The following is a 21,025-nucleotide window of genomic DNA, read 5'->3' as shown; positions in this document are numbered from 1 at the left end:
TATTATTATCATATAATATTACTATAGGGGAGACTACATTTTATTCAGCCATTTTAATATTACATTTTTTAGAACACTTTTGTGTATATATATTTAAAAATAATTGTTAATTTCAATCATTTAAAATTATTATAAAGTCAAAGAAAATTAATGTTCACAATAGTTAATTTTGTAGTTTGTAATATTATGTAGGGAATAAAGTCAATTTTTTTTATCGGCGTTTGTATAAAATAATTATATATCTCAATGAAAAAAAAAATTAAATGTACATTTAATAAGAATTCTAATTTAAATATAGATATGTTATAAAAACAATTAATAAAGCCATACTGGATGATGTTTTAACAAGCATGTCCACTCCAACTTTTATTTTAATAAGTATGTACTATTTATTTAAATTCCGATTTAATATGATAACTCTTAGGTATACTAAAAGACTTATTTTTCAAAAACTTGCAGATATGTTATGCAGTATAAGTAGTATTCTGCGTTATATATAATATACTTTATTTTATTGAACTGAGAAATTGTTTTTTACAATAAATTGTAACAGATAATTTTTTTTAAATGACTTATGTACCTGAGTAAGTATAATAAAAATCGAAATTTGAACGAGAAGATTTAGGATTATTAAACTTTATGTATCATGGATAATTGCAAATGATAATAAGCTTAAGATATGTGGAACATGTTGATTTCAAAATTATAATACCTAATCAATATTAAATATTAATATATTAATAAATTAGGATTTAATGTTTGTAAAAATTCAATGAGCAATGAGCATAATAACTTGTAAGACGTAGGTTCAAGACCATATATTATATTTCATATATTTTCATGTCAAATCATTTTTAAAGATTATCATCCTTAGTAGGTACATATAAGGTTTAACTCAGAAATTATTTGTTCAAATTTTGATTTAGATGCATGAACATTTTTTTTTAAAAACACGTAAGTACTTATTTTACAGTAAAAATAGGTAGGTCTCATTTGAAACAAAGAAGTTCATATCGCCATAGTGTACCCATTAAAATATGTTATAAAAACCGAAGTGTCTAACATTTCGGTCTCTGTGACTTTGTATACTTGAAAATTCCAAAAATCAGAATTTTGATAAATACATCATTGAATGACAAAAAAGGGATGACTGATGAGCATACGTGTAAGCCACTCTGTATAATATATATATATTTTTTAATCATAAAATATTAGGTATAGGTTACTTTTATATCATATCAAAATGTTTTTCTTTAGATAGTTCATATAATATTTAAAGAGTGAAAGAGATACTACAAAAATGAAACTTTTAATTATTATTGGTATTATGTCTTAAATGTAGGTAACATAAAATATATAATATAAATATGTTGAAAACTGAGAAAAAATTGTATGGTAATAATTAAAAAGTATATGTTTACGCATATGCTGTATGTGGGTGTACATTATATTCATAATGTGAAACATACTATAATAAGTATTACAAAATATGTCATTAAAAATGATTGAAAAACGAACAAAAATATTATTAAAATTCTTTAATAAGTATACAAAATACACGAAGAAAAGTGTTTACAAACATTTTTTGTTTATGTGATTATACTTGGTTAAAAAATGCGATGCTAATAACACACATCACAAAAGTAGGTAAATCATTTTCACGGACTTTTTTATTAAGTTAAGATTTAAATTATAATACCTATATTTCTGTACACCAAGCTTAAAATCTAAAAATATGTGGTTCTTATATGCAAGAACCTATTTGACACAAAACTTTTAGTATTATGTTTTTATAATACCTATATAATACGAAAGTACATCAAACTTTTAATACATGTTATAATTACTAATGTGGTATGTTGATAAAACGTTGTTTCTAACAAACTATTCTGTTTCAAAATTATGGTTATTGTTATTAACATATTCTTATTAATAATAAGTTTTTTTAATAACTACCGCAGTCGTTGGTTAATGGTAATAATTGTTGTTTTACTATAACTGTTTTTAAAAATTCAAATTATTATATAGTATATATATGTATATATATTTATAAAGGTCTTTCAACATTTATTTTCATATTTTATACATATCATTTATGTGATTTTAATATCATTGTTTATATTATATATTTGTACCTTTCTTGATATAGTATTGCAATTGAAAACATTAAAAAACTTAGATACCTACTATGCACGGATACTAACATTCGTGATACGTAGGTACTAATTTACAATAGAAACTAGTACAAACTATCTAGTACCTACATATAATTGTTAGCTTTTTTTCGGCTGATGAGAAATGATTTCTGAAATTTAATTATTCATTTATGCATGTCAGATTTTAATGGATTAAAGCTGTCATCGTATCCACCAGAAAATAGCAACAAAAAAGAGTAATAATTCAAATTTGTTCCCATTAAGCAAATAGACTGTACACATAAAAATGTAGTTCTATGCATAATAAGTGATATGTTNNNNTATGTTTCTACATGAAACTCATTTTGAAGATTAGTCGATGAAAAGAAACACAGTACTACCAATGGAATCGTTTATAACTATGTGTGTATGATTTGAAGTTTGATTTAATATAAAAGTAGGTCACAAGGAAATAGCATTTGGTTTCCATGAACCATATTATATGTATAAGAAATATCATTGAGAAAAAGAGAGATCCTTTTACCGAAATAAACTAGTTTTCTGGTGATCAACTGCATGAAACTTTCAGGTTCTCAAAGTTTACCACGCTTTGTAAAATGGACATTTGGCTTGGAAAAGTACCTAGGTATATAAGGTCTCCATTTCTCCAAGTTTAACATTTTCAAAATATAAGTTTCTATTATATTTAAGATTAGCTTATTCAATTTGTAAGAATGTGAAAAAAACTAAGTTTTGACTTCAAATATTTTTATACAATTATTTGCATTCTTATAGTTATTAACATGATGCTGCAGATAATTTGATAAGTTGTGTTTTCTATTGTGGTTTAATAGATTATTAATTCAAAATTAACTGTTATCATTTAAATTGATGGATAATTGAAAGGATCCGGTTGAGGCGTTATATATTAACCCGCCAAACCGTTCACCAAAAAATAATATAAAGTAAAGCGTCTTCCCTAAAAGTTTCCGTATTTTATATTATTTAAGTTTGGAACAATACAATGAGTATTTATACTCTTGGAAATGTTTTTGTATTACCGAGGTAAAGTTTTATAATTAAAAATGTGGAACATAACTATATTTTCTACCACCGACGACGCTTAGTATTTAAATTTATGATGATATTATAGAATCTAAGTAATAAGACTAATTGTTTTGTTACAAAGTTTAAATAACAATAATAATATTAAAAAAATATATACACATATATATATTCATAATTTCGCGGTGGATAATTAAATGTAAGTGCGGGTTAAATTCCGCAGCCTCGTCGAATAACAATCTCATTTTCACCGCAAATTTGTGTAAAACAACAAAAGTTCGTTTGAAATCGACTTTCAAAATATCATACATAATACCATAACATACCATTGGAATTGTACCGCAAAAATGTGCGTGCACAATACACGCCGCACCGGTATAGCTCGTAAGCTCAAGTGCTCAACATATTATTATTATGGAGAGGTATGTATAGATACTTACCTATTGTCGGTGGGTGACCCAGTTTTGTTAATACAATTATTGCGGTCGTATTATATACAAATACACATCGAGGGAACATTGTATGGATACCAAAGCGGTATCATATACCATTGTCAATATTTAACGAACAAATACCAAAACGGTTGAAATCCCGACAGCGTGGTACCGGCCGATGCAGCAGCTAGTACTCGCGGACGAGAGATATTATAATTATATTTGTCGGATCACCGTCGTTTATTTTCATTTAAATAATATAGTATACACTTCAAAGGTAATATTATGCTCCTTTGGTTCTCGAATTCATATTATATTATAAAGTATCTATATGCTAACGTATGACAATATGCGTAGTAATAAATGACGACTACAAGGAGTTCTACCGCGTCTTTCCTGTCTCTGCTTATGCATCTATGGCGGCATAATACTATAATCATTGGTATATTTTCTTATGACGTACACATTGTTATATTTATAAAGGCGTCCACAGACTTGTCGGTTTCACGTGTGCATCACTTCCCTTGCATTCTAGGCCATTTTCAGATTTTTTTCCAACTCAAGTCCTGGGAAGTCATGACCTTTCCACCGGTTTTAACCTGTTTATATTGTCATACTCTTAAGTATTATGACTATTGCGAATATCTATCGCGTCTCTCCAGTCTCCGGTTACGCAAATACGGCCAACGGTAGCATACATCATTGGTATATTTTCTATTAACATCTTGTATATAATATTATGTACATCATATTTATATTATAGGCTTCCACAGACTTGGCAGTGTCGCGTGTGCATCATCATAACCCCTTGCATTATAGACCGTTTTCTGATTTTTTCTTACTCAAGTCCTGGGAGGTTATGACCTGCACGCTTGTCTTAACCTGTTTATCGTAATACACATTAATTTTCACGCGTAATTATGCCATTATTAATGTCTCCGAATAGTATATAATTATGTTTCCGTGTTTCCCACTTATACAACTGATGCGTCATCATCATTGCCAGCGTGTTATGTCATTAATTAAAATTAAATATACGGTACATAACCTGATATCTAATACCTACAAGTGAAAATAATTTGTGACGATTTATAAATATTGTACTGTGACAAAATTTAATCGTCGTGGCCCGTGGGAAATCGACAATTGGCAATAATAAAAAAAACAACTTTTTACATTATTATACAATATATACATTATACTTGAATATAAAGATATGAAATGTATAAATTGTTGTACCTACCTAAATAATATTGTAGTACCTAAATTATGTTTATGATATATGCTGGGAATCGGGAGATTCTTCAACAGTATCTATTAACGCACTCATTATCTCGAAAGAATTAACGTTTGGGGAAATAATTTTTTTTACATAATTTAATTCATTATTAAAAAAAAAATTAAAATTAATAAAATTATATTTTTTATTATTTTTATAGACATTTTAATAAATTGTTCACGTTTCATCTGTTTTCAACCGCAACATACATTTTGAATTTCATATTGCAAAGTAGAACTTTTTTTCTGAGCATTTTGATGCATTTAAATCGAATATAGAACTTTCCTGCAGTATCAATTATACTTATATAAATTTAGAGTTAATAGTCAAAACGTCTTGTGTGTTGACGAGAGCTAGTGTGTTACCTACTGCTTAAATAATCGCCCCGATACAGCCATAGATACAGTATTATAGTAAGTACGTACCTACACCTCTATCTATATACATATAACAGTATAAGTCTAGGTGTGCAAAAAGTTTTTACCTCGCGCGCAGACCATTATATTATAATATGGTCCTGCAGGATTTTCGCAGGAGAGAATACGTATAATATTTGAAACACACCCGGCGCCCTCTCGGTATACAATGGAATTCACCGTCCTTAAAATTATTGTCAAGTTTTTACCAATCGTTTCCCGTCAATATATACAAATAACGGCCTTTTCGGCGTTCCGGTTTCCTGTCATACACAAATCCGCGATTACCGTTAAATGTCATATTGTACAACACGCATAAATCCACGAGCACCGCAGCATTATAATTAGTGTCCGAGTGTATATAATATTATATACACCACAGTATATATTATATTATGCGTCGTATAACTACCAGTATTTTGTATGTGCATATAACAACATACACCTACGTGTACACGCAAAAGAGTCGCCCCTCCAAGCATATATTATTATATAAATACGCGGGTAAATTAAAAAAAAAAAAAATGATATTCCGGTCGTGCCTTTATTTTTTTTTTGAATAACTTCCGTTTCCAAATTTAAATTAAACCGTTCCCCGCGCGCTGCGCCGTAATCGCCGTCCCTCGCAGTTTGCGCGAGCGGGCCCATCCACCGCCACCGCTCGCCCATATGGATTATACGACGGTTGTTGTCGTAAAATAATTTACGCATGCACATAAGGACCGAGCGAGGAAGAGATATAGAGAGAGTGTGTGTGTGTGTGTGTGTGTGTGTGTGTCTGTGTGTGTGTGAGGGAGACGGAGAGAGCAAAACGGAACTCATTAAAAAAAAAAACCCCGCTCGTACCTACAGCTTTGTGGCAAAGTGGACGGAAAAATGTGCCCAGCTGCACGCGGCGTCATGAATGTTTGATCACCATGAGGCGAGCTGTATATACACATACGCGAGGTGCATACAATATACGCGTTGCGACTATATTATAATAATATTTCAGTATATAATAATAATACATAGATGCAGTCGACTGCGGTGGTAAGAAATTAATGGACGACCACGACGAAACTATATATAATATGTTATGATATATAAATAATTATAAATACATCTCGTCTCGTCTACGTGTTATACGGAGCCGAGGTATATAAGACGTAGTATAACATTATACGAATCCGCGGGGGATGAAAAGAGGGCGGCGACGACGGTTCGGAGAGCGTGATGCTTTTTCTCCGTCGATTTTTACGGTCGACTATTATTGTTATTATTATTAGGTGCAGCCTATATATAACAATATTATACATATAGGTATACGTTATATATATTATGATATTCTCTGGTGCGTATAATATACGCCACGCCACGACGACGGCCAGACTGTAATCGATAGTTTACGACTTTGGAAAATATTACCGAGGTTGTTACGGGTTGTTTTGGGTGTGGTGGCAGGGGAGTGGGAGAAATACAAATTGAAAAAATAACGCCGAACGATTCGATACGCAATCATTAAAATTGGAAGACGTCGAAGGTTCGTGCGTGCAAAAGTTCAGCTATTATAGAGCTTACATTTTTAAGTGGTTCGGGTGGAGTAAAGTCTTTAGGTTGGATACCACCCACCCGAAATATATATGTGTTAAAAATAATATGACATACACAGCTGGTATTGAAAATTAATAGACGCAGATTTGAGGTGAGATACATTTGATATGTTTTACGTGGAAAACTTGGAGGGGGGGGTGGTTCTTATTTCACTAGTCTAGGCTGAAATGTTTTGTACACATTTTCCTCTCGAGTACCATCGTATGTTTTTATGTGTTTGATTTTTACTCCACCGAGAGGGCTGTTTAAAAGTTTTAAACTACGGTCGTTCTACCCCAAACCGGCTATAGGTGTACGAAACAAAAACAACACCGTCGCACTCCGCTCAAATTTATTTATATGTTGTCCGCCATTTCTGTACGTTAAACCTAAACAAAATATATAGGTAAACTTACACACAAATTCGGTACTATGGTTTTAGCTTTAAAATATATAAAATATACAGAAATTATTACATTTTTATACACATTCTGACGATTTCGCGAAAACCTTAGACCACGAGACCAACATCTGCCGTAGTCAGTTATTTCCGAGATCAGTGAGTTGAGGGAAGATAATACCGATGGATCAAATTTATCGGCTGGCCACGATGAAAAACTTTGGAAGGCATAAGGTATGCTTTATAGTAATTAAATATGTATAGTAATTTTATGTGTATAGAAAAAAACGCCCACGTAAGGGGAACTGCTATACTATGGTGTATTGACTAGAAAATTATAACGTATAACATGCCAAAAACCGATTTTTTTTAATCGCCCCTCTCGTTTTTGTTTTTTTTTTTCATAAACATACATAATAATCTAGGAAATCCAATTCAACTCGAGTGGAAAATAAAGTTTGGTCTCAAAAACAATAACACACGCGGTCCATATTATATCGCGCAAATAACGACATGCCGACACGCTCGCAATACGAATCAATATTGACATATTGTACAGCTGTATAGGTAACATACCTATACATGTCACTTTACATATTTTGATTTTTTTTTTTATTATTATTATTATTTAATGGGAATCGTAACTTTTTTTCGGGCTGGCGAAACTCGTAAAAGCCCACAGTACACGCCACACATCCTCCACTCATATATCCGGCGAAGCGCGTTATGCACGATAATGTATTATCGTTATAACACCGACCGTGTCACGTCGCCGTCGTTTCAATAAAATATAAAATATGTAATATATATGCGGGTGGCACGTCGAGTAGTATTCTAGACCGATATATTTGTCTGCGGCTGCAATATTATAGTGGTGTATTAATAACGACAACGATGATGATTATGATGATAATGGTAATAATAATAATAGTAATAATAGTAAATACTAATATAAACATTATTATCCGTGGCCGGGGTACGAGAAATAATAATGATAATTTGGTTTTTATCGACCGCGGTTCTGCTCGATTGGAAACGACTGTAGAAGTACCTAGGTTCTAGCCTTCTAGGTATACCGATACCCATTTATAACGTTATGACAAGGTTCGAATAATCAAACGGCACGTATATGACGTGTCCTGACCCCTTTTTAGGTAATAGACCAAAAACATCGGCGGATACTAAACATAATATATTATATTATATTCTATAAACTTAATAACAATAAAAAGAGTGTAACGCATTTATTGGATTTTTTTGTTGTTGTGGCTTGAATATGTCGCAAATATTATTTATAGTCTGTTTTTATGATTGTAAGACCTATAGCATATATTATTATAGTACATAATGTAGGTACCTACTTATCGAAGACACTAAATAAAAGTAGACATAAAATAGAAACCACCCTCCCCCCACAATGTAACGGTCAACTGCACGATGAACGCACGGTCATTACGCTCGTTTCGTTATCGGTTTTTCACGCGCAATTATATCTGCTGTTAACTATACTGGCAGCTCAATCGTGGTATAACAAATAAAAATTCAAATCCAAACTAAAAAAATCTATAGTTATCTTCGCTTTCACTAAAAGTAAATGATAAGAAACAAATAATATTTAGACGTCCGAATCGTCACTTAGTTCTCGCTTCGCGAGATGACTCATATGAGAGCTCACTTTCAAACAAGGCTCACTGCCATCAGTTCATATTAAAGGCTTGAGTAATTTTTCCAGTTTCACCTCAAACTTGATGTCAACTATACATTTAACAACATTTATCTGTAAAACTACATCTTCATAATATGTGGTTATCTGTACTCATTTCAATGATCATTATAGACTGCTCATTAAATATCTAATAAAGAACAGTTACAGTTTTCGTTCTGTCCAGCAATATGAGAAACGTTCATTACTCATAATCTCTTCCCTTCTACTTCAAGTTAAGATATTATTTCCGCTCTCTTAGATTTCGGACATCAGGTCAACCACGTTCACAATATTAAGCTTTTTCGATAAATCACCCTTACCTCTCTTTTTTGTCGACCTAAAAAAGCCATCAACAACCTGAGATTATACAAAATTGAATTTCTACTGCATTCCAAAATAGTTGTCAAAAAATCTTATCCACCCTAAAGCCCTCCTCAATGTTATTGCTGTTGTTCGATGAGAAGTGGGCACACACAAGATTACTGTAATCACAATCCATGATTTATCAGAGGTGAAGAAAAACACACGTATGTACTATATCTTCTGACTATCCTACCAGGTGATCACCATGCCATGGAAGTCACCCAGCAAAAATTATAAAAGCTGTTAAGTTAATAAAAAATAAAAAATTCTCAACAGTCAAACTCGACGAGAACGTATGTCTACCTGCTTCCAAAACCATAAGTAACTTTCTTGAATAAACTTTAAATTCCGATTCCGATAAACCATCCCCATTTTTTTTCAAACATCGAAACACTATTTATTTCTTTTATTTCCGAGTTTACAGCTATCATAAAGCACCTTCTATCTCTTCTAGTGACTTATTAAGTGAAGGTCAATTATAATTATTTATTCTGCTGTACGTCTTTCAAATAGTATTGCTATTGTTTCATTTGAATATGCAATCTAACCATTTAGATTCATAGTTTTATACGATTAAGTAATTATTGAATCAAATTCTAAAAGTATATAATTATAATAACGTAAATATTACATATATTAATACATAACTATAATAAAATAATGATAGAGAACAGTTTCTGCCGGAAATGTAAAAATCATAATTTAATAAAAAACAAAAATATAAGTATCTCCCTAGGGTCCTATTTTCTGCTACAGTCACCTTAATAAAAATAAAAATAAATTAAAATTTATCATATTTAATTTCACTTGGTGCTCATTGACATTTAATAAATTCGTTAAAAACACTCCATCGCTTGACACGGTCGTATTCGATGTTTTTTGCTGACTCTTATTTTATTTTCCCCTTCCTCTGAACAAATATAGTTGGTACGTTTCTTTATTATTATTAAATATATAGGACGCAATATGCAGTAGAGCTGTTCTGCAGAGAAGGCGGAAGGGGAAGCGAACAGCGTACTTGTCTGTCACATCTGCATGCTTAAGTATAATATATAGTGTATTAAAATATATACCAAATAAGTCGATAAGCATAAAAAATACAAATTATAATAAAGGAATCGACTTATAAAAATATGTAAAAATATATTATGTATTGTATATATTATTTTGTAAAAATATTAAATATATATAATATATATTATGTATATAAATATTTTGTTTCGTATACCATGTTTTTTAATTATTATCAAAAGTTGATTCATTTTATCAGAAAACATTGTCTAATAAAGCGCTTTATATGTGTACAAGAATATTAGGACGACTTGATTCATCGATGTATCTACCTATAATCTATATAGCTGAGTAGACAGTTTTCTATACGAGGACGAAGTATACAATACACGCAAGATTTGCTGTCTGGTGAGTGGTATACCGGCCCATAACATGACATACAATGTACATCATACGGGCAACATATATAGCGCACGTTACACATAATCAATACCGTTTTCCTGTATTTTTTTATACAACAGAATAAAATTGACCTGTTATTAAAGCATCAAATTTAAAAAAAAAAGATGAAAAAAATAATTATGCGTCATTGTCATCGATTTTTCGTTTTAATATTTTAAAATACCTATATTATATTCATCGTCATCGCATCCATCATCTGCATTATTAAAAAATACTGACTTCTGTTGAACACTATAATAATATAAATATCTAAACATGTTTAAAAAACATTCCTCTATTATAGCAGCTAGTGCAGTTGAAAATAATAAAATATTGGGAACCTAAACCTACCACGAGCGAATAATCGTGGTTTAAAGTAATACTTTTGACTGGACCTTTTTTTGTTCAATAATTATAAGTACTTACTCTAATGAAATCAAGAGTATACAAAGATTCAAGAAATTATGACGCAGAGACTCGAATACAAGTAACCAACTGCGTATTATAAAGTATGCAACGATCTTACACTATATATCCCTATAGAATATAGGTACACAAATACACAATACGCGAGCCGTATTATAAAGCATTTGTTTTGAACTTATAAATGTAGGTACACTATAATAATTATGCAACTCAATTTTTTTGAATTGACCTTTTTTAAACAATTTTAGGTAGGTACCTACTCGAATGAAATCAAGAGTACAAAGATTCAAGAAGTTATGACGCAGAAACTCGAATACAAATAATCATGTACACAACGGTTTATACACTATAATATATACCTATATATATATACACCAATATATATATATATACCAATATATATATGTACACAAATACACAATAACACGAGCTGTATTGTAATTTGTAAAGGATTTGTTTTGAACTTATAAATGCTGCCTGTAGGTACACTATTACATAATGCATTGTCTATACGCGTTACACAACTATTTATGCACAACGGCGCGCGTACGTAGGCATGTACGGAAATGGACTTAATTTAATGCATCCTAAGCACATTATTGCTAAACGAGCTTTGTATACATCTCAACGACTTTGTAAAATATTCCGGAACTTTGGCAGGCTGGCCACCCCGTGTATGCAATGCATAGAATTTCAACCACTACGCAACTGTCTGTATTCCAATACTGGCTGTACTGATCAATATTTATAATATAATATAATAATTATGTTTAGAAATTCTAGTTTATTACGATATCTTATTTGCGTAAACATCAAATAACAGTTGAATAATACATTACTGTACAACATTTAAGTAAACAAGCTCTGTAGGTATACATAATACCACGAGATAGTTCAGGGTTATTGTTTCTTGTTTGTACAAAATGCAGTATTGTGATTGTTCAACAATGTGTACAAGAAACGTGAAACATCTAACGGTTTATTTCATTTGAAAAGCAATCCAGCAAACACTAATCCTAAAATAATATTATGTTTGTTTTACCGGTGAAAAAATCACTTAATACACATTATTACAGGTATATGTGTCTTAGCATTATTTACAATAGTCGGAAAGATTAATTGCCTTCAAATACGAAGTCTCGTTACTCATTAATTTTATCAGCTATATATTATGCACATGCATAATAATGTACAACAATAAGTCTTATAACTATGAAATAGGTATTTAAATAGTTAGGTAAATGTATCATTTTATTTACAATTTGGCTTAATGCATTACCAATATACCTGATTGTTATTTTGTCATTCAGAATAATAATATTATTACTTTCATTTCAAAACGAAAATATGGTTCGATGACAGTATAATTGTATTTTTATTTTTGCATGAATATTATATGAAGGTAATGGGTGATATATGCCGGTAGACTCGTAAAATAAAAAATTTGCTTTGACCTTTGATGAATAAATAGCTCTTTAATCCCTCCAACAGTACGAGGGTGAAATATTATTAAGCTTTATTGTTTGTCTTCTATACTATACATACACTAACACTATACATATTATATAGGTTAATTTTACATCGCGTGTCTCAAATTATGCAATTTTAATTGCATCTGAATTCATAAGCGATTTCACGAGAATCTATAAACCGAGTTCAATTAAAACAGACTTCAACGACTAAATACGGACAAAAACTGATGAATAAAGAGAATATTAAATACTTTTAACTCCCCTGTATACAGTGTTTGACGTTTGTTGCGTACTATTTTTTTCACATTCCATAACATTTTTTACAATAGTAATATGCTCTACTAGGTACAAGATGTATAACATTTTAAGAGGAATATTGATAATAATGGATATACTATTATTAATGGTGAAAAATAAGCAAAAGTATGAAATGGTGACACTTCACATTAGATATAATATACTGGTACCAGTGGAAAAATCTTTGAATACAATTTCGTTCATAATAAAAGTTCGTCAAAACCTCATTTGGCACTAATAATTTAATGTAAATCGTGATGCAGGTGTTTCAATAGTCATAATAGTCGAATTTACACATTTCCGACACTCGTTTTAAATAGGCGATTGACTGTAATCTTCTAAAATTACTTAAAATACTGAAATTATAAGTCATCATAACATAATATGTCTATAATAACAATAAGGTAAAATGAAACAAGTCTTAAATTATTTGCTATTTTTATCACGTGATCTCCGTGTACGCGTAATGTGTACTACAGTAACGTCAATAACATACTTACATAACAACTTGATAGAAAACTCTCGCATCGAGTATATAATTATTAATAAATATGCATATTATAATATACATTTAGTTATGAAAAAACACACACACGCACGTCATTCTGTTATAATATAATATTAGTATACTATGACGAGTATAATATAAGCACAGTAATAATAATTTTACATGGAAGTAGGTACCCGTAAAGAAGGCGAGTTAGTTAGGCAATTCAACGACATCACGGTATTGGGAACATTACAACACGATTGAAGGAAACGAAACTAAATGAACAGTGGTATTGTTGTTAAATGCTATGTTTACTGTTATTTCTATAAGTCCATCACTCGGACAATTACATTAAAACAATTCCATACCTTCGATTGAATTGGTTTTTAAACGGATTACACAAGATATCTGTAAAACGATTACAAAAGTGTATAATAATGTAGCGTAACGATGATGATATCATGAATCCTGCAGCACGTGTAGATTTCCCATAAATCACGTACCTATACCGGCTATACCTACTTTATTTCGTTACACGGAGTATTCAACCTCGGGTTCTTCGAGGAATGTAAGGTTGTCATTTGAATGGACATAAATTAAACAACGGAGTTTTGGTCATAATTAATTATTATAATACAGTTCCGGGACGTATTTTATGATCGTTCAAAAATTGTTGTAGTACATTGTGTATACTGTGTGTACTATTTCGCAAACCCTCGGATTAAATAGAACGCGGAAACTTACCCACATAGACCCAATAGTATCTATTTATACTTTTTGAAATTAGATTTATGGTTACTGACTGAATTTATAAATCCTCAAAGATTTATATCAATTAACGTTGGGAAACATGTCGGGCCGTCGGGTATGAATATTTAAAACGTAATATATCGACTTGACGAATAAACACCTCCGCAAACACCACCTGACCTGAATATTAGCAAGACGAATGTGTTAATGTCCACACACAAATATTTCCTCTGCCTATCAACCATTACACGGATAAATATTAATGGTGAGTATATTTTTCATTTTCACTTTGAAAAATAGTCTAGTTTTTATAATTTTAATAGTTTTCTGAAAATATTAAAATAAATTTGTTTTTAAATATTAATATGCTTTAATTTATTTGTCAAGATGTTTCAAACTCCAAACTAATAGTTCTAAAGAAAACATAGTTATGGACGAAAAATTAAGAATAATTGTTTAGTTATCCAACTAAATTTACTTATGTACCTATTTGTAATATTAAAAAAAAATTAAATATGAACAAAATAAAATTACGTGTTTATGAAAAAACTATGAGATAATTGAGTATGTGACACAAAATTCTAATATTTATCAATAATTATTTTGATATAGTACCTATCACAATTTTATATTTGAACACGGTTGGCATCTATTGGTGTAACATATAAAATGCAAATATAATTTTCAAACCATAATTTATGGTCAACATTTGTTTTATGTATTGACGTTATTAGTTATTATATTCGAATTAATTAAATGTAGATTACAACTTTGGATATGAATATATAAATTATAAATATTATGAAAACAATGTATAGGTACTATATATTACTATTATATCACGAGTAAAATAATAAATAAACTATGCACAATTACTAAAAAAAAACCTAATAAGATATGATTAAATTTTTTTTTTTTAAATAGTAAAATACGATATGATCATTACTGTATTTTTTTGTCAGTGGAAAATTGTTTTTTTTGCACGTGTACTTTTTATCGATTTTATTAGGGCACGACCTCGTAATAATTTAGGACAACGATACAATATAATATCTACATATATATTATTATAATATAATATGAAGATAAATAATAATATATCGAGCAAAGCGTATACACATTGTTCTCGACGATTTTTATGTATTATAGTTTATACGCAAAGTTAACGCGTTCGACACGAGGCAATTATTCCGTAACGTTTTTTTTTTATTTTGCACTGTAGAATTAATGATACAAATAGGAAGAAGTAAAAAACTACTCTGTCGACTTTTCGTCGGACGTTAAATTCCGGTCACTAATTATTATCATCGTTTTATTGAACCGTTCAAACGACCTACTCACAAACACAGCGGCAGATTGATTGGAGTTAATAATATTATAATTATTACCAATATGTCTTCGTATATAAGTATGGCATATTATAATATTTTGTATATGTTTCGAACGGAACATATCGTTAAAATCTCGAAAATCTCGTTACGAACTTAACCCACCAGGGAGGGACGGTCACTGTGCAAAAAAAGGACGACATAGTAGAAGATATTTTTTTGTGAAGTCGAAGGGAGGCTGTGTGGTGTTTGGTCGGACGTTTTATTCAGCGTTACTATCAAGATCGTAACCAGCTAAAAACAATTTCGAGGGATCGAGTTATCAATATTTCTCATCAATTTTCATCGCATTTATTCGCACGAGATATTTGTCCAAAACGCGATTTAAAAAAAGGAATTCTACGATTTACTTCACCGTGGGTGTAACGTTGTCGTGGTAATCGTCGACAGTCCACGATCAGTCGAAATGAGAAGGAAAGTATAGATTTTTTAGTTTCTGGGACTCGACTGCGATATTATATAACTGGAGGGTCGAGGAAATAAAGGACTGATATAATATGCAATAACTCCCGAAAAATCCTGCCCCCAAATGAAAAGGGTTGTTTCGCACTTGTTACCTATCCGGCTTGTAATAACAGGTCGACGGTTATTTATTTTTACACTCGTGGGTTGTTAAAAAAGGGTAATATTTTTTTTGCGCTCATGATTATTGTTTACATTCGTTTATTTGATGGGTTTGAGTTTGAATCACCTTTTTCGTTTATAGTACGGACTTCCTGACCTATACTATATACCAACATATTATACCTATATAGGTAGTATACACATACACGTATATATATTATTATTATTGTTGGGATCCTTGGACAACGACGGACCAAATATGTTTCGTTATGATAATAATATTATATGCTCACTTGATAAAATAAGGTCTTCCATCGCCGTCGAGCGCCTGTTCCCAGCCGTATGGCAACGATTTGGCACCGGGATCTTTGGGCCACGCTTCTACGGGCGGTAACCAAGATGCCGTCTGTGTGACGTGACTGTAAAAACGAAAAAATCAAATTAAAATAATTACATTTCGATTTCGATCACAGTACAGAATTCCGGACACCTTCGTATAATAGGTATATTATGGTATATTATATAAGTGTTACAGAAGGTGCACGAAACGTATTAATATTGTTATTATTACTATATGCACCACGACTATGTTATATACCATGGCGTAATACTAAATAATATGCAAATATTGCATAGGTATATATGTTGTAAATCATGAACTCGGGTAGTGTGTTGTCTATGTGTATCGTTTGAATATTATTTATTTATAATCGCCGTTTGTTCAATTTCCGTGAAACACATCCACAAATCCGAGTGGTCGTCCCAAAAGTTCAACGTCAATATTTACTTAAAGTTTATTAATTGGGTTATCCAATTGACCTGGCTGTTTCGAAAGTTTCGAGAAATAATAATGTACCTTTAATCGTAATACACGCGTTCTAGCGTTCTGTATTATTTTTATATAATACATTATTTATTAGTGGTTTGCTTATAAAACGTTTTTAGTCAGCTTTTAGAACGTCGTAGTCAAACATTAACAACAAGTATCAACAAAACTTATACAATTTAACAAAATAATCACAAAAGTTTGATTTGTTTAGTATAAAAACTATTACGTTTGTCTACAATTACAATAATGCCCGGCCATTAGCCCATGTAACTCGATTTTGGTCGGTGTTCCATAATTTAGTACTGAGAGCTGAAACACTGAGTTGAAGTCTAAGATACAAGAACAGTGTTCTTACTTATTAAGTAAGTAGGTCAGACAAAATTATAATGTATATTTCTAATGTAGATTTGGATAAATATAGACTTATATAAATACAACGTACCCATAATAATATTAAATAAGGAAAAACAGAAAATGTAATAACAAGTACCTATTATAATAATGATAGACAAACACAATATAATCCTCTACAATCACTGTACACCACAATTAATATTATTTATTATTTACTAGTTTAATATTTAATTTAATTTTTTCATAATATTATATTTTGATATAAACACAAATATTGAACCATTAATTAATTTAAATAATTATATTTATAAAATATATTGAGAATACGTTAATAATTCTATTGGGGGACTAAACCATTTCTAAGGTAATGTTTTACACTGTTAATTTAATTTCTTATATTTTTACTGTACATACTTTAGTTTTAAGATTAATTTCAACATTTATATTGGACTTGTCCCGTTTCATAAATAAATAAATAAATAAATAATTGGGTAATAATATATAATATATTTATGTATAAATATGAACTACTTATATATAATAGTGCCAATACCTATATACGTCATAACAATATGCATTACAAATATTTACGAAATTATGTACTTATATCACCTGAGATTCTCCTTATTTCACTTTAAATTATTATCTACAAAAGTATGAAAGTTCAAAACACTACGCTCCTTGGTTCGTGATTTAAACATTGAATTGAATCTTGATACTTTCAAGAATATTAAATGTGTAATTAGAAGCGTTATAATGAATTATCGCAATGACACGCTGACGAAATTTTAATTAAATATTTGACATCAAACGTGTTGACAAGATAATACTTTTAAATAGTAAACCCAAAGCACGTACACTTTAGAAAATATATACGTTTGTCGAAAAACATTTTCATTTCGTCTTTTTTGCCAAATGAACATACCTATACGGTCGCGCGTATGTTAAATAAACATAAGAATAGTTTTTTCTCGGTTTTGTTTTTGTGCTACTGTGCGAATAATTGTACATACCTACCTACGTATATGCATATCGTAGTTATTATCAAAAAAAAAAAAAAAAAACCCGTTTACGGTTGTGTTGTGTAATTCGCTTACACGATGAATGATGATAAATGATAATTCGTACCTAAATAACGTTTTGACTTAATCGCGTATATCGGCCCAATACTTAAATATGTATTGTAATATAATTATTTTCTTACGGTATTCGAATATTATTCACAATTCCCGAACACAGAGTTAAATAATTATTATTTACGGCCAAGCCTGGGCACAAACGAGTTAAAAAGTTAAAGTTAAGTTAATTTTAACTTTTTAAAATTGAATTGTTATCAACTTGTTTTTAACTTAACTGATTTTATTGAAATAAACTTAATAAATAACGAGTTGGTTTTAATCAAATCCAATTCCCTAAATTTATAAATAATTAAACACTATAAATAAATACAATTATCATTGGTGATACATATTACATAAACATTTACTTTTTATTATTTTAAACCAAATAAGTGGCTATTTAAAAATTTAAATTAATAAATAACTTAAGTTAAGTTGATAAGTTAATTGTAAGTTTCCACAAAACTTTAAACTTAACAGAGTTTAAAAAAAAATTAGTATAACTATAATTGACTTTAAACTTTTTAAAATATTTTCTATTCACTTAACTCAAATAAAAATTATCATTGACTTGCCCAGGCTTGTTTACGGCTGTGTACGTACTTACGGTTTAATATCGAAACGATATTATTATATAGTATTGCGTGCGATTTAAAAACGGAATCGTTTGTAACATTTGTATCGTTGGCTGGTTTCTCAACCACTGTTTGGCTTGAGCATTTCGAAATCGCAAATAACGTCACCAACGATTTCGGTCGATTCGAGAGATCGCCTACGATTATTATCACTTTAGGCTATACTGCTATAGTATTACAAAATAGGTGCGTGCCGCAGATGTAATACGAGTAAGCGATTCTGCTTCGACCGGCAGAAAAAAAAATCGTATAACAATTATTATTGTTTTGATATCGCGTGTACTACTCGTGTTTCTCGAGTTATATACGTTGCACGCAATGCTTGAACTGGGAAAAAATCAAAAGGGGATGCAAAAGTGTAAAAAAAATGTGCCTACCTAAGCGTTTAAAACATATTTTCTCATGGCGAAAAAGATCTATTTTGGGATATATTTTCTTATCGATTGTGATACGATTAGGAGGGGCACGCATAAATTAATATTTTCTAAAAAAAAAAGGCACTTCCCCACTTGCTCCACTCGAGCACTGCAGGCTGCATGCTTTTTATAACATTAATAATATGTTCGACAAGAGTCGCATCCGTGCAGTGGACCCTGCAGCTGTTTAAGTCAGGGGGAAAAACTTTGAAGCGATGCACAACACCGTTTTATTGATCGCACCCACCACGACGGTGACATTACTATGCAAATGTGTGCAATTTACCTCTGAAAATTACTATTAAAATGTCGTTATGCACGCGAGAGGAGACGACGGCCTCGCCGACATACGAGTATCATAACATATATTATAATATTATAGGTATACCTACGTCGTTCAGCAGATACGTCTGCGAGAGTGCTGACGACGACGATGACGACGTATATATAGGCCATGTATAAGTTTCGGCAGAAAGAGGGGCGAAAAAGAGTAATTGGGTATTGATAGATGGGTAGGCAGGTAGGTGTACTTCTGCTGTAAGCACGCCGAGAAAGACACCATGACTGATAGATATTATGATATTATAATAGTTAATGCAAATACGGATCGCATAATATATAGTGGAGAATAAATTATTAATTTTACTCGTACGAATCAGCGTACCTACTATACAAGTACGTATTTTATGTCATTTTCAGTTTCAATAGTGTATTAATGTATTTTATTTATAAATGAATAGTATATGATATGATACAGAGTGTAACATAATATGATCTGAGAAAAAAAAAATAATCGATGCTATGACACAGATTGTGAATATTATATGGACAACAACACATAATTTCAGAAATACACTCATGGCAGGAAACGTCCAAAAATAATATTTAAAACAAAGTTATTACCTTTTAAATTGATTTACCCCAAAAAATTAATGTTATATAAGAATTAAAAAAATTCTTAAGCTACTCGACTTAGAAAAATGTTATTACCATCAAAATTATCCTCATGATCAGATTTACAAATCGGCTATTTTGAAATTTCCCAAAAACATTTAAAGAAATTTTTAAATTTTTATTTTCAGTTTCGAAAAATAAAAATGAAGAATTATATACTTTGAACATATAGCGTAAGTGTTTATAAATTATATAAAAGAAAAACAGTTTTAAAATATTGATTATAAAAAAAGTTATTGCATTTTAGTCAGTTCTTTCTGTTACACACCGTATAATGGAGTTACACCGATCTCGATTTCAACCGCATGATAATACTTTCAGCCACAAGTCATATACCTATTGTACAAAATATATTATGACATTTTAAACGTTGATTTAAGATTGAATGATGTTATAATATTATAATACAGGCAAATTTGTTCTACAGAAGACGTTGTAAGTATACGTACGATAAATTCAATTTACAATAACGTAATTTCCCATTAATGCGCAGTCTCGTGTATTTTTTATT

At 30.5% G+C, this 21,025-nt stretch overlaps 1 protein-coding gene across 3 annotated transcripts in view; it reads right to left on the bottom strand.

Moving 5' to 3' along the window:
• The window catches only part of LOC111029487 (FERM and PDZ domain-containing protein 4), a 100,071-nt gene that overhangs the window by 39,518 nt on the left and 39,528 nt on the right, over positions 1-21,025 (bottom strand). For 2 of the 3 annotated variants that reach the window (XM_022308500.1, XM_022308501.1), the window contains exon 2: positions 16,502-16,627. In XM_022308500.1, coding sequence (XP_022164192.1) covers positions 16,502-16,627 — 126 coding nt within the window. Of the gene's footprint in view, positions 1-13,874; positions 13,915-16,501; positions 16,628-21,025 lie in introns of those variants that run through there. The other variant, XM_022308502.1, reaches the window with a different exon arrangement.

This window comes from Myzus persicae, unplaced genomic scaffold (genome assembly GCF_001856785.1).
Source record: "Myzus persicae strain clone G006 unplaced genomic scaffold, MPER_G0061.0, whole genome shotgun sequence".
NCBI lineage: Eukaryota > Metazoa > Arthropoda > Insecta > Hemiptera > Aphididae > Myzus > Myzus persicae.
This window is presented reverse-complemented; position numbering and strand designations above follow the sequence as displayed.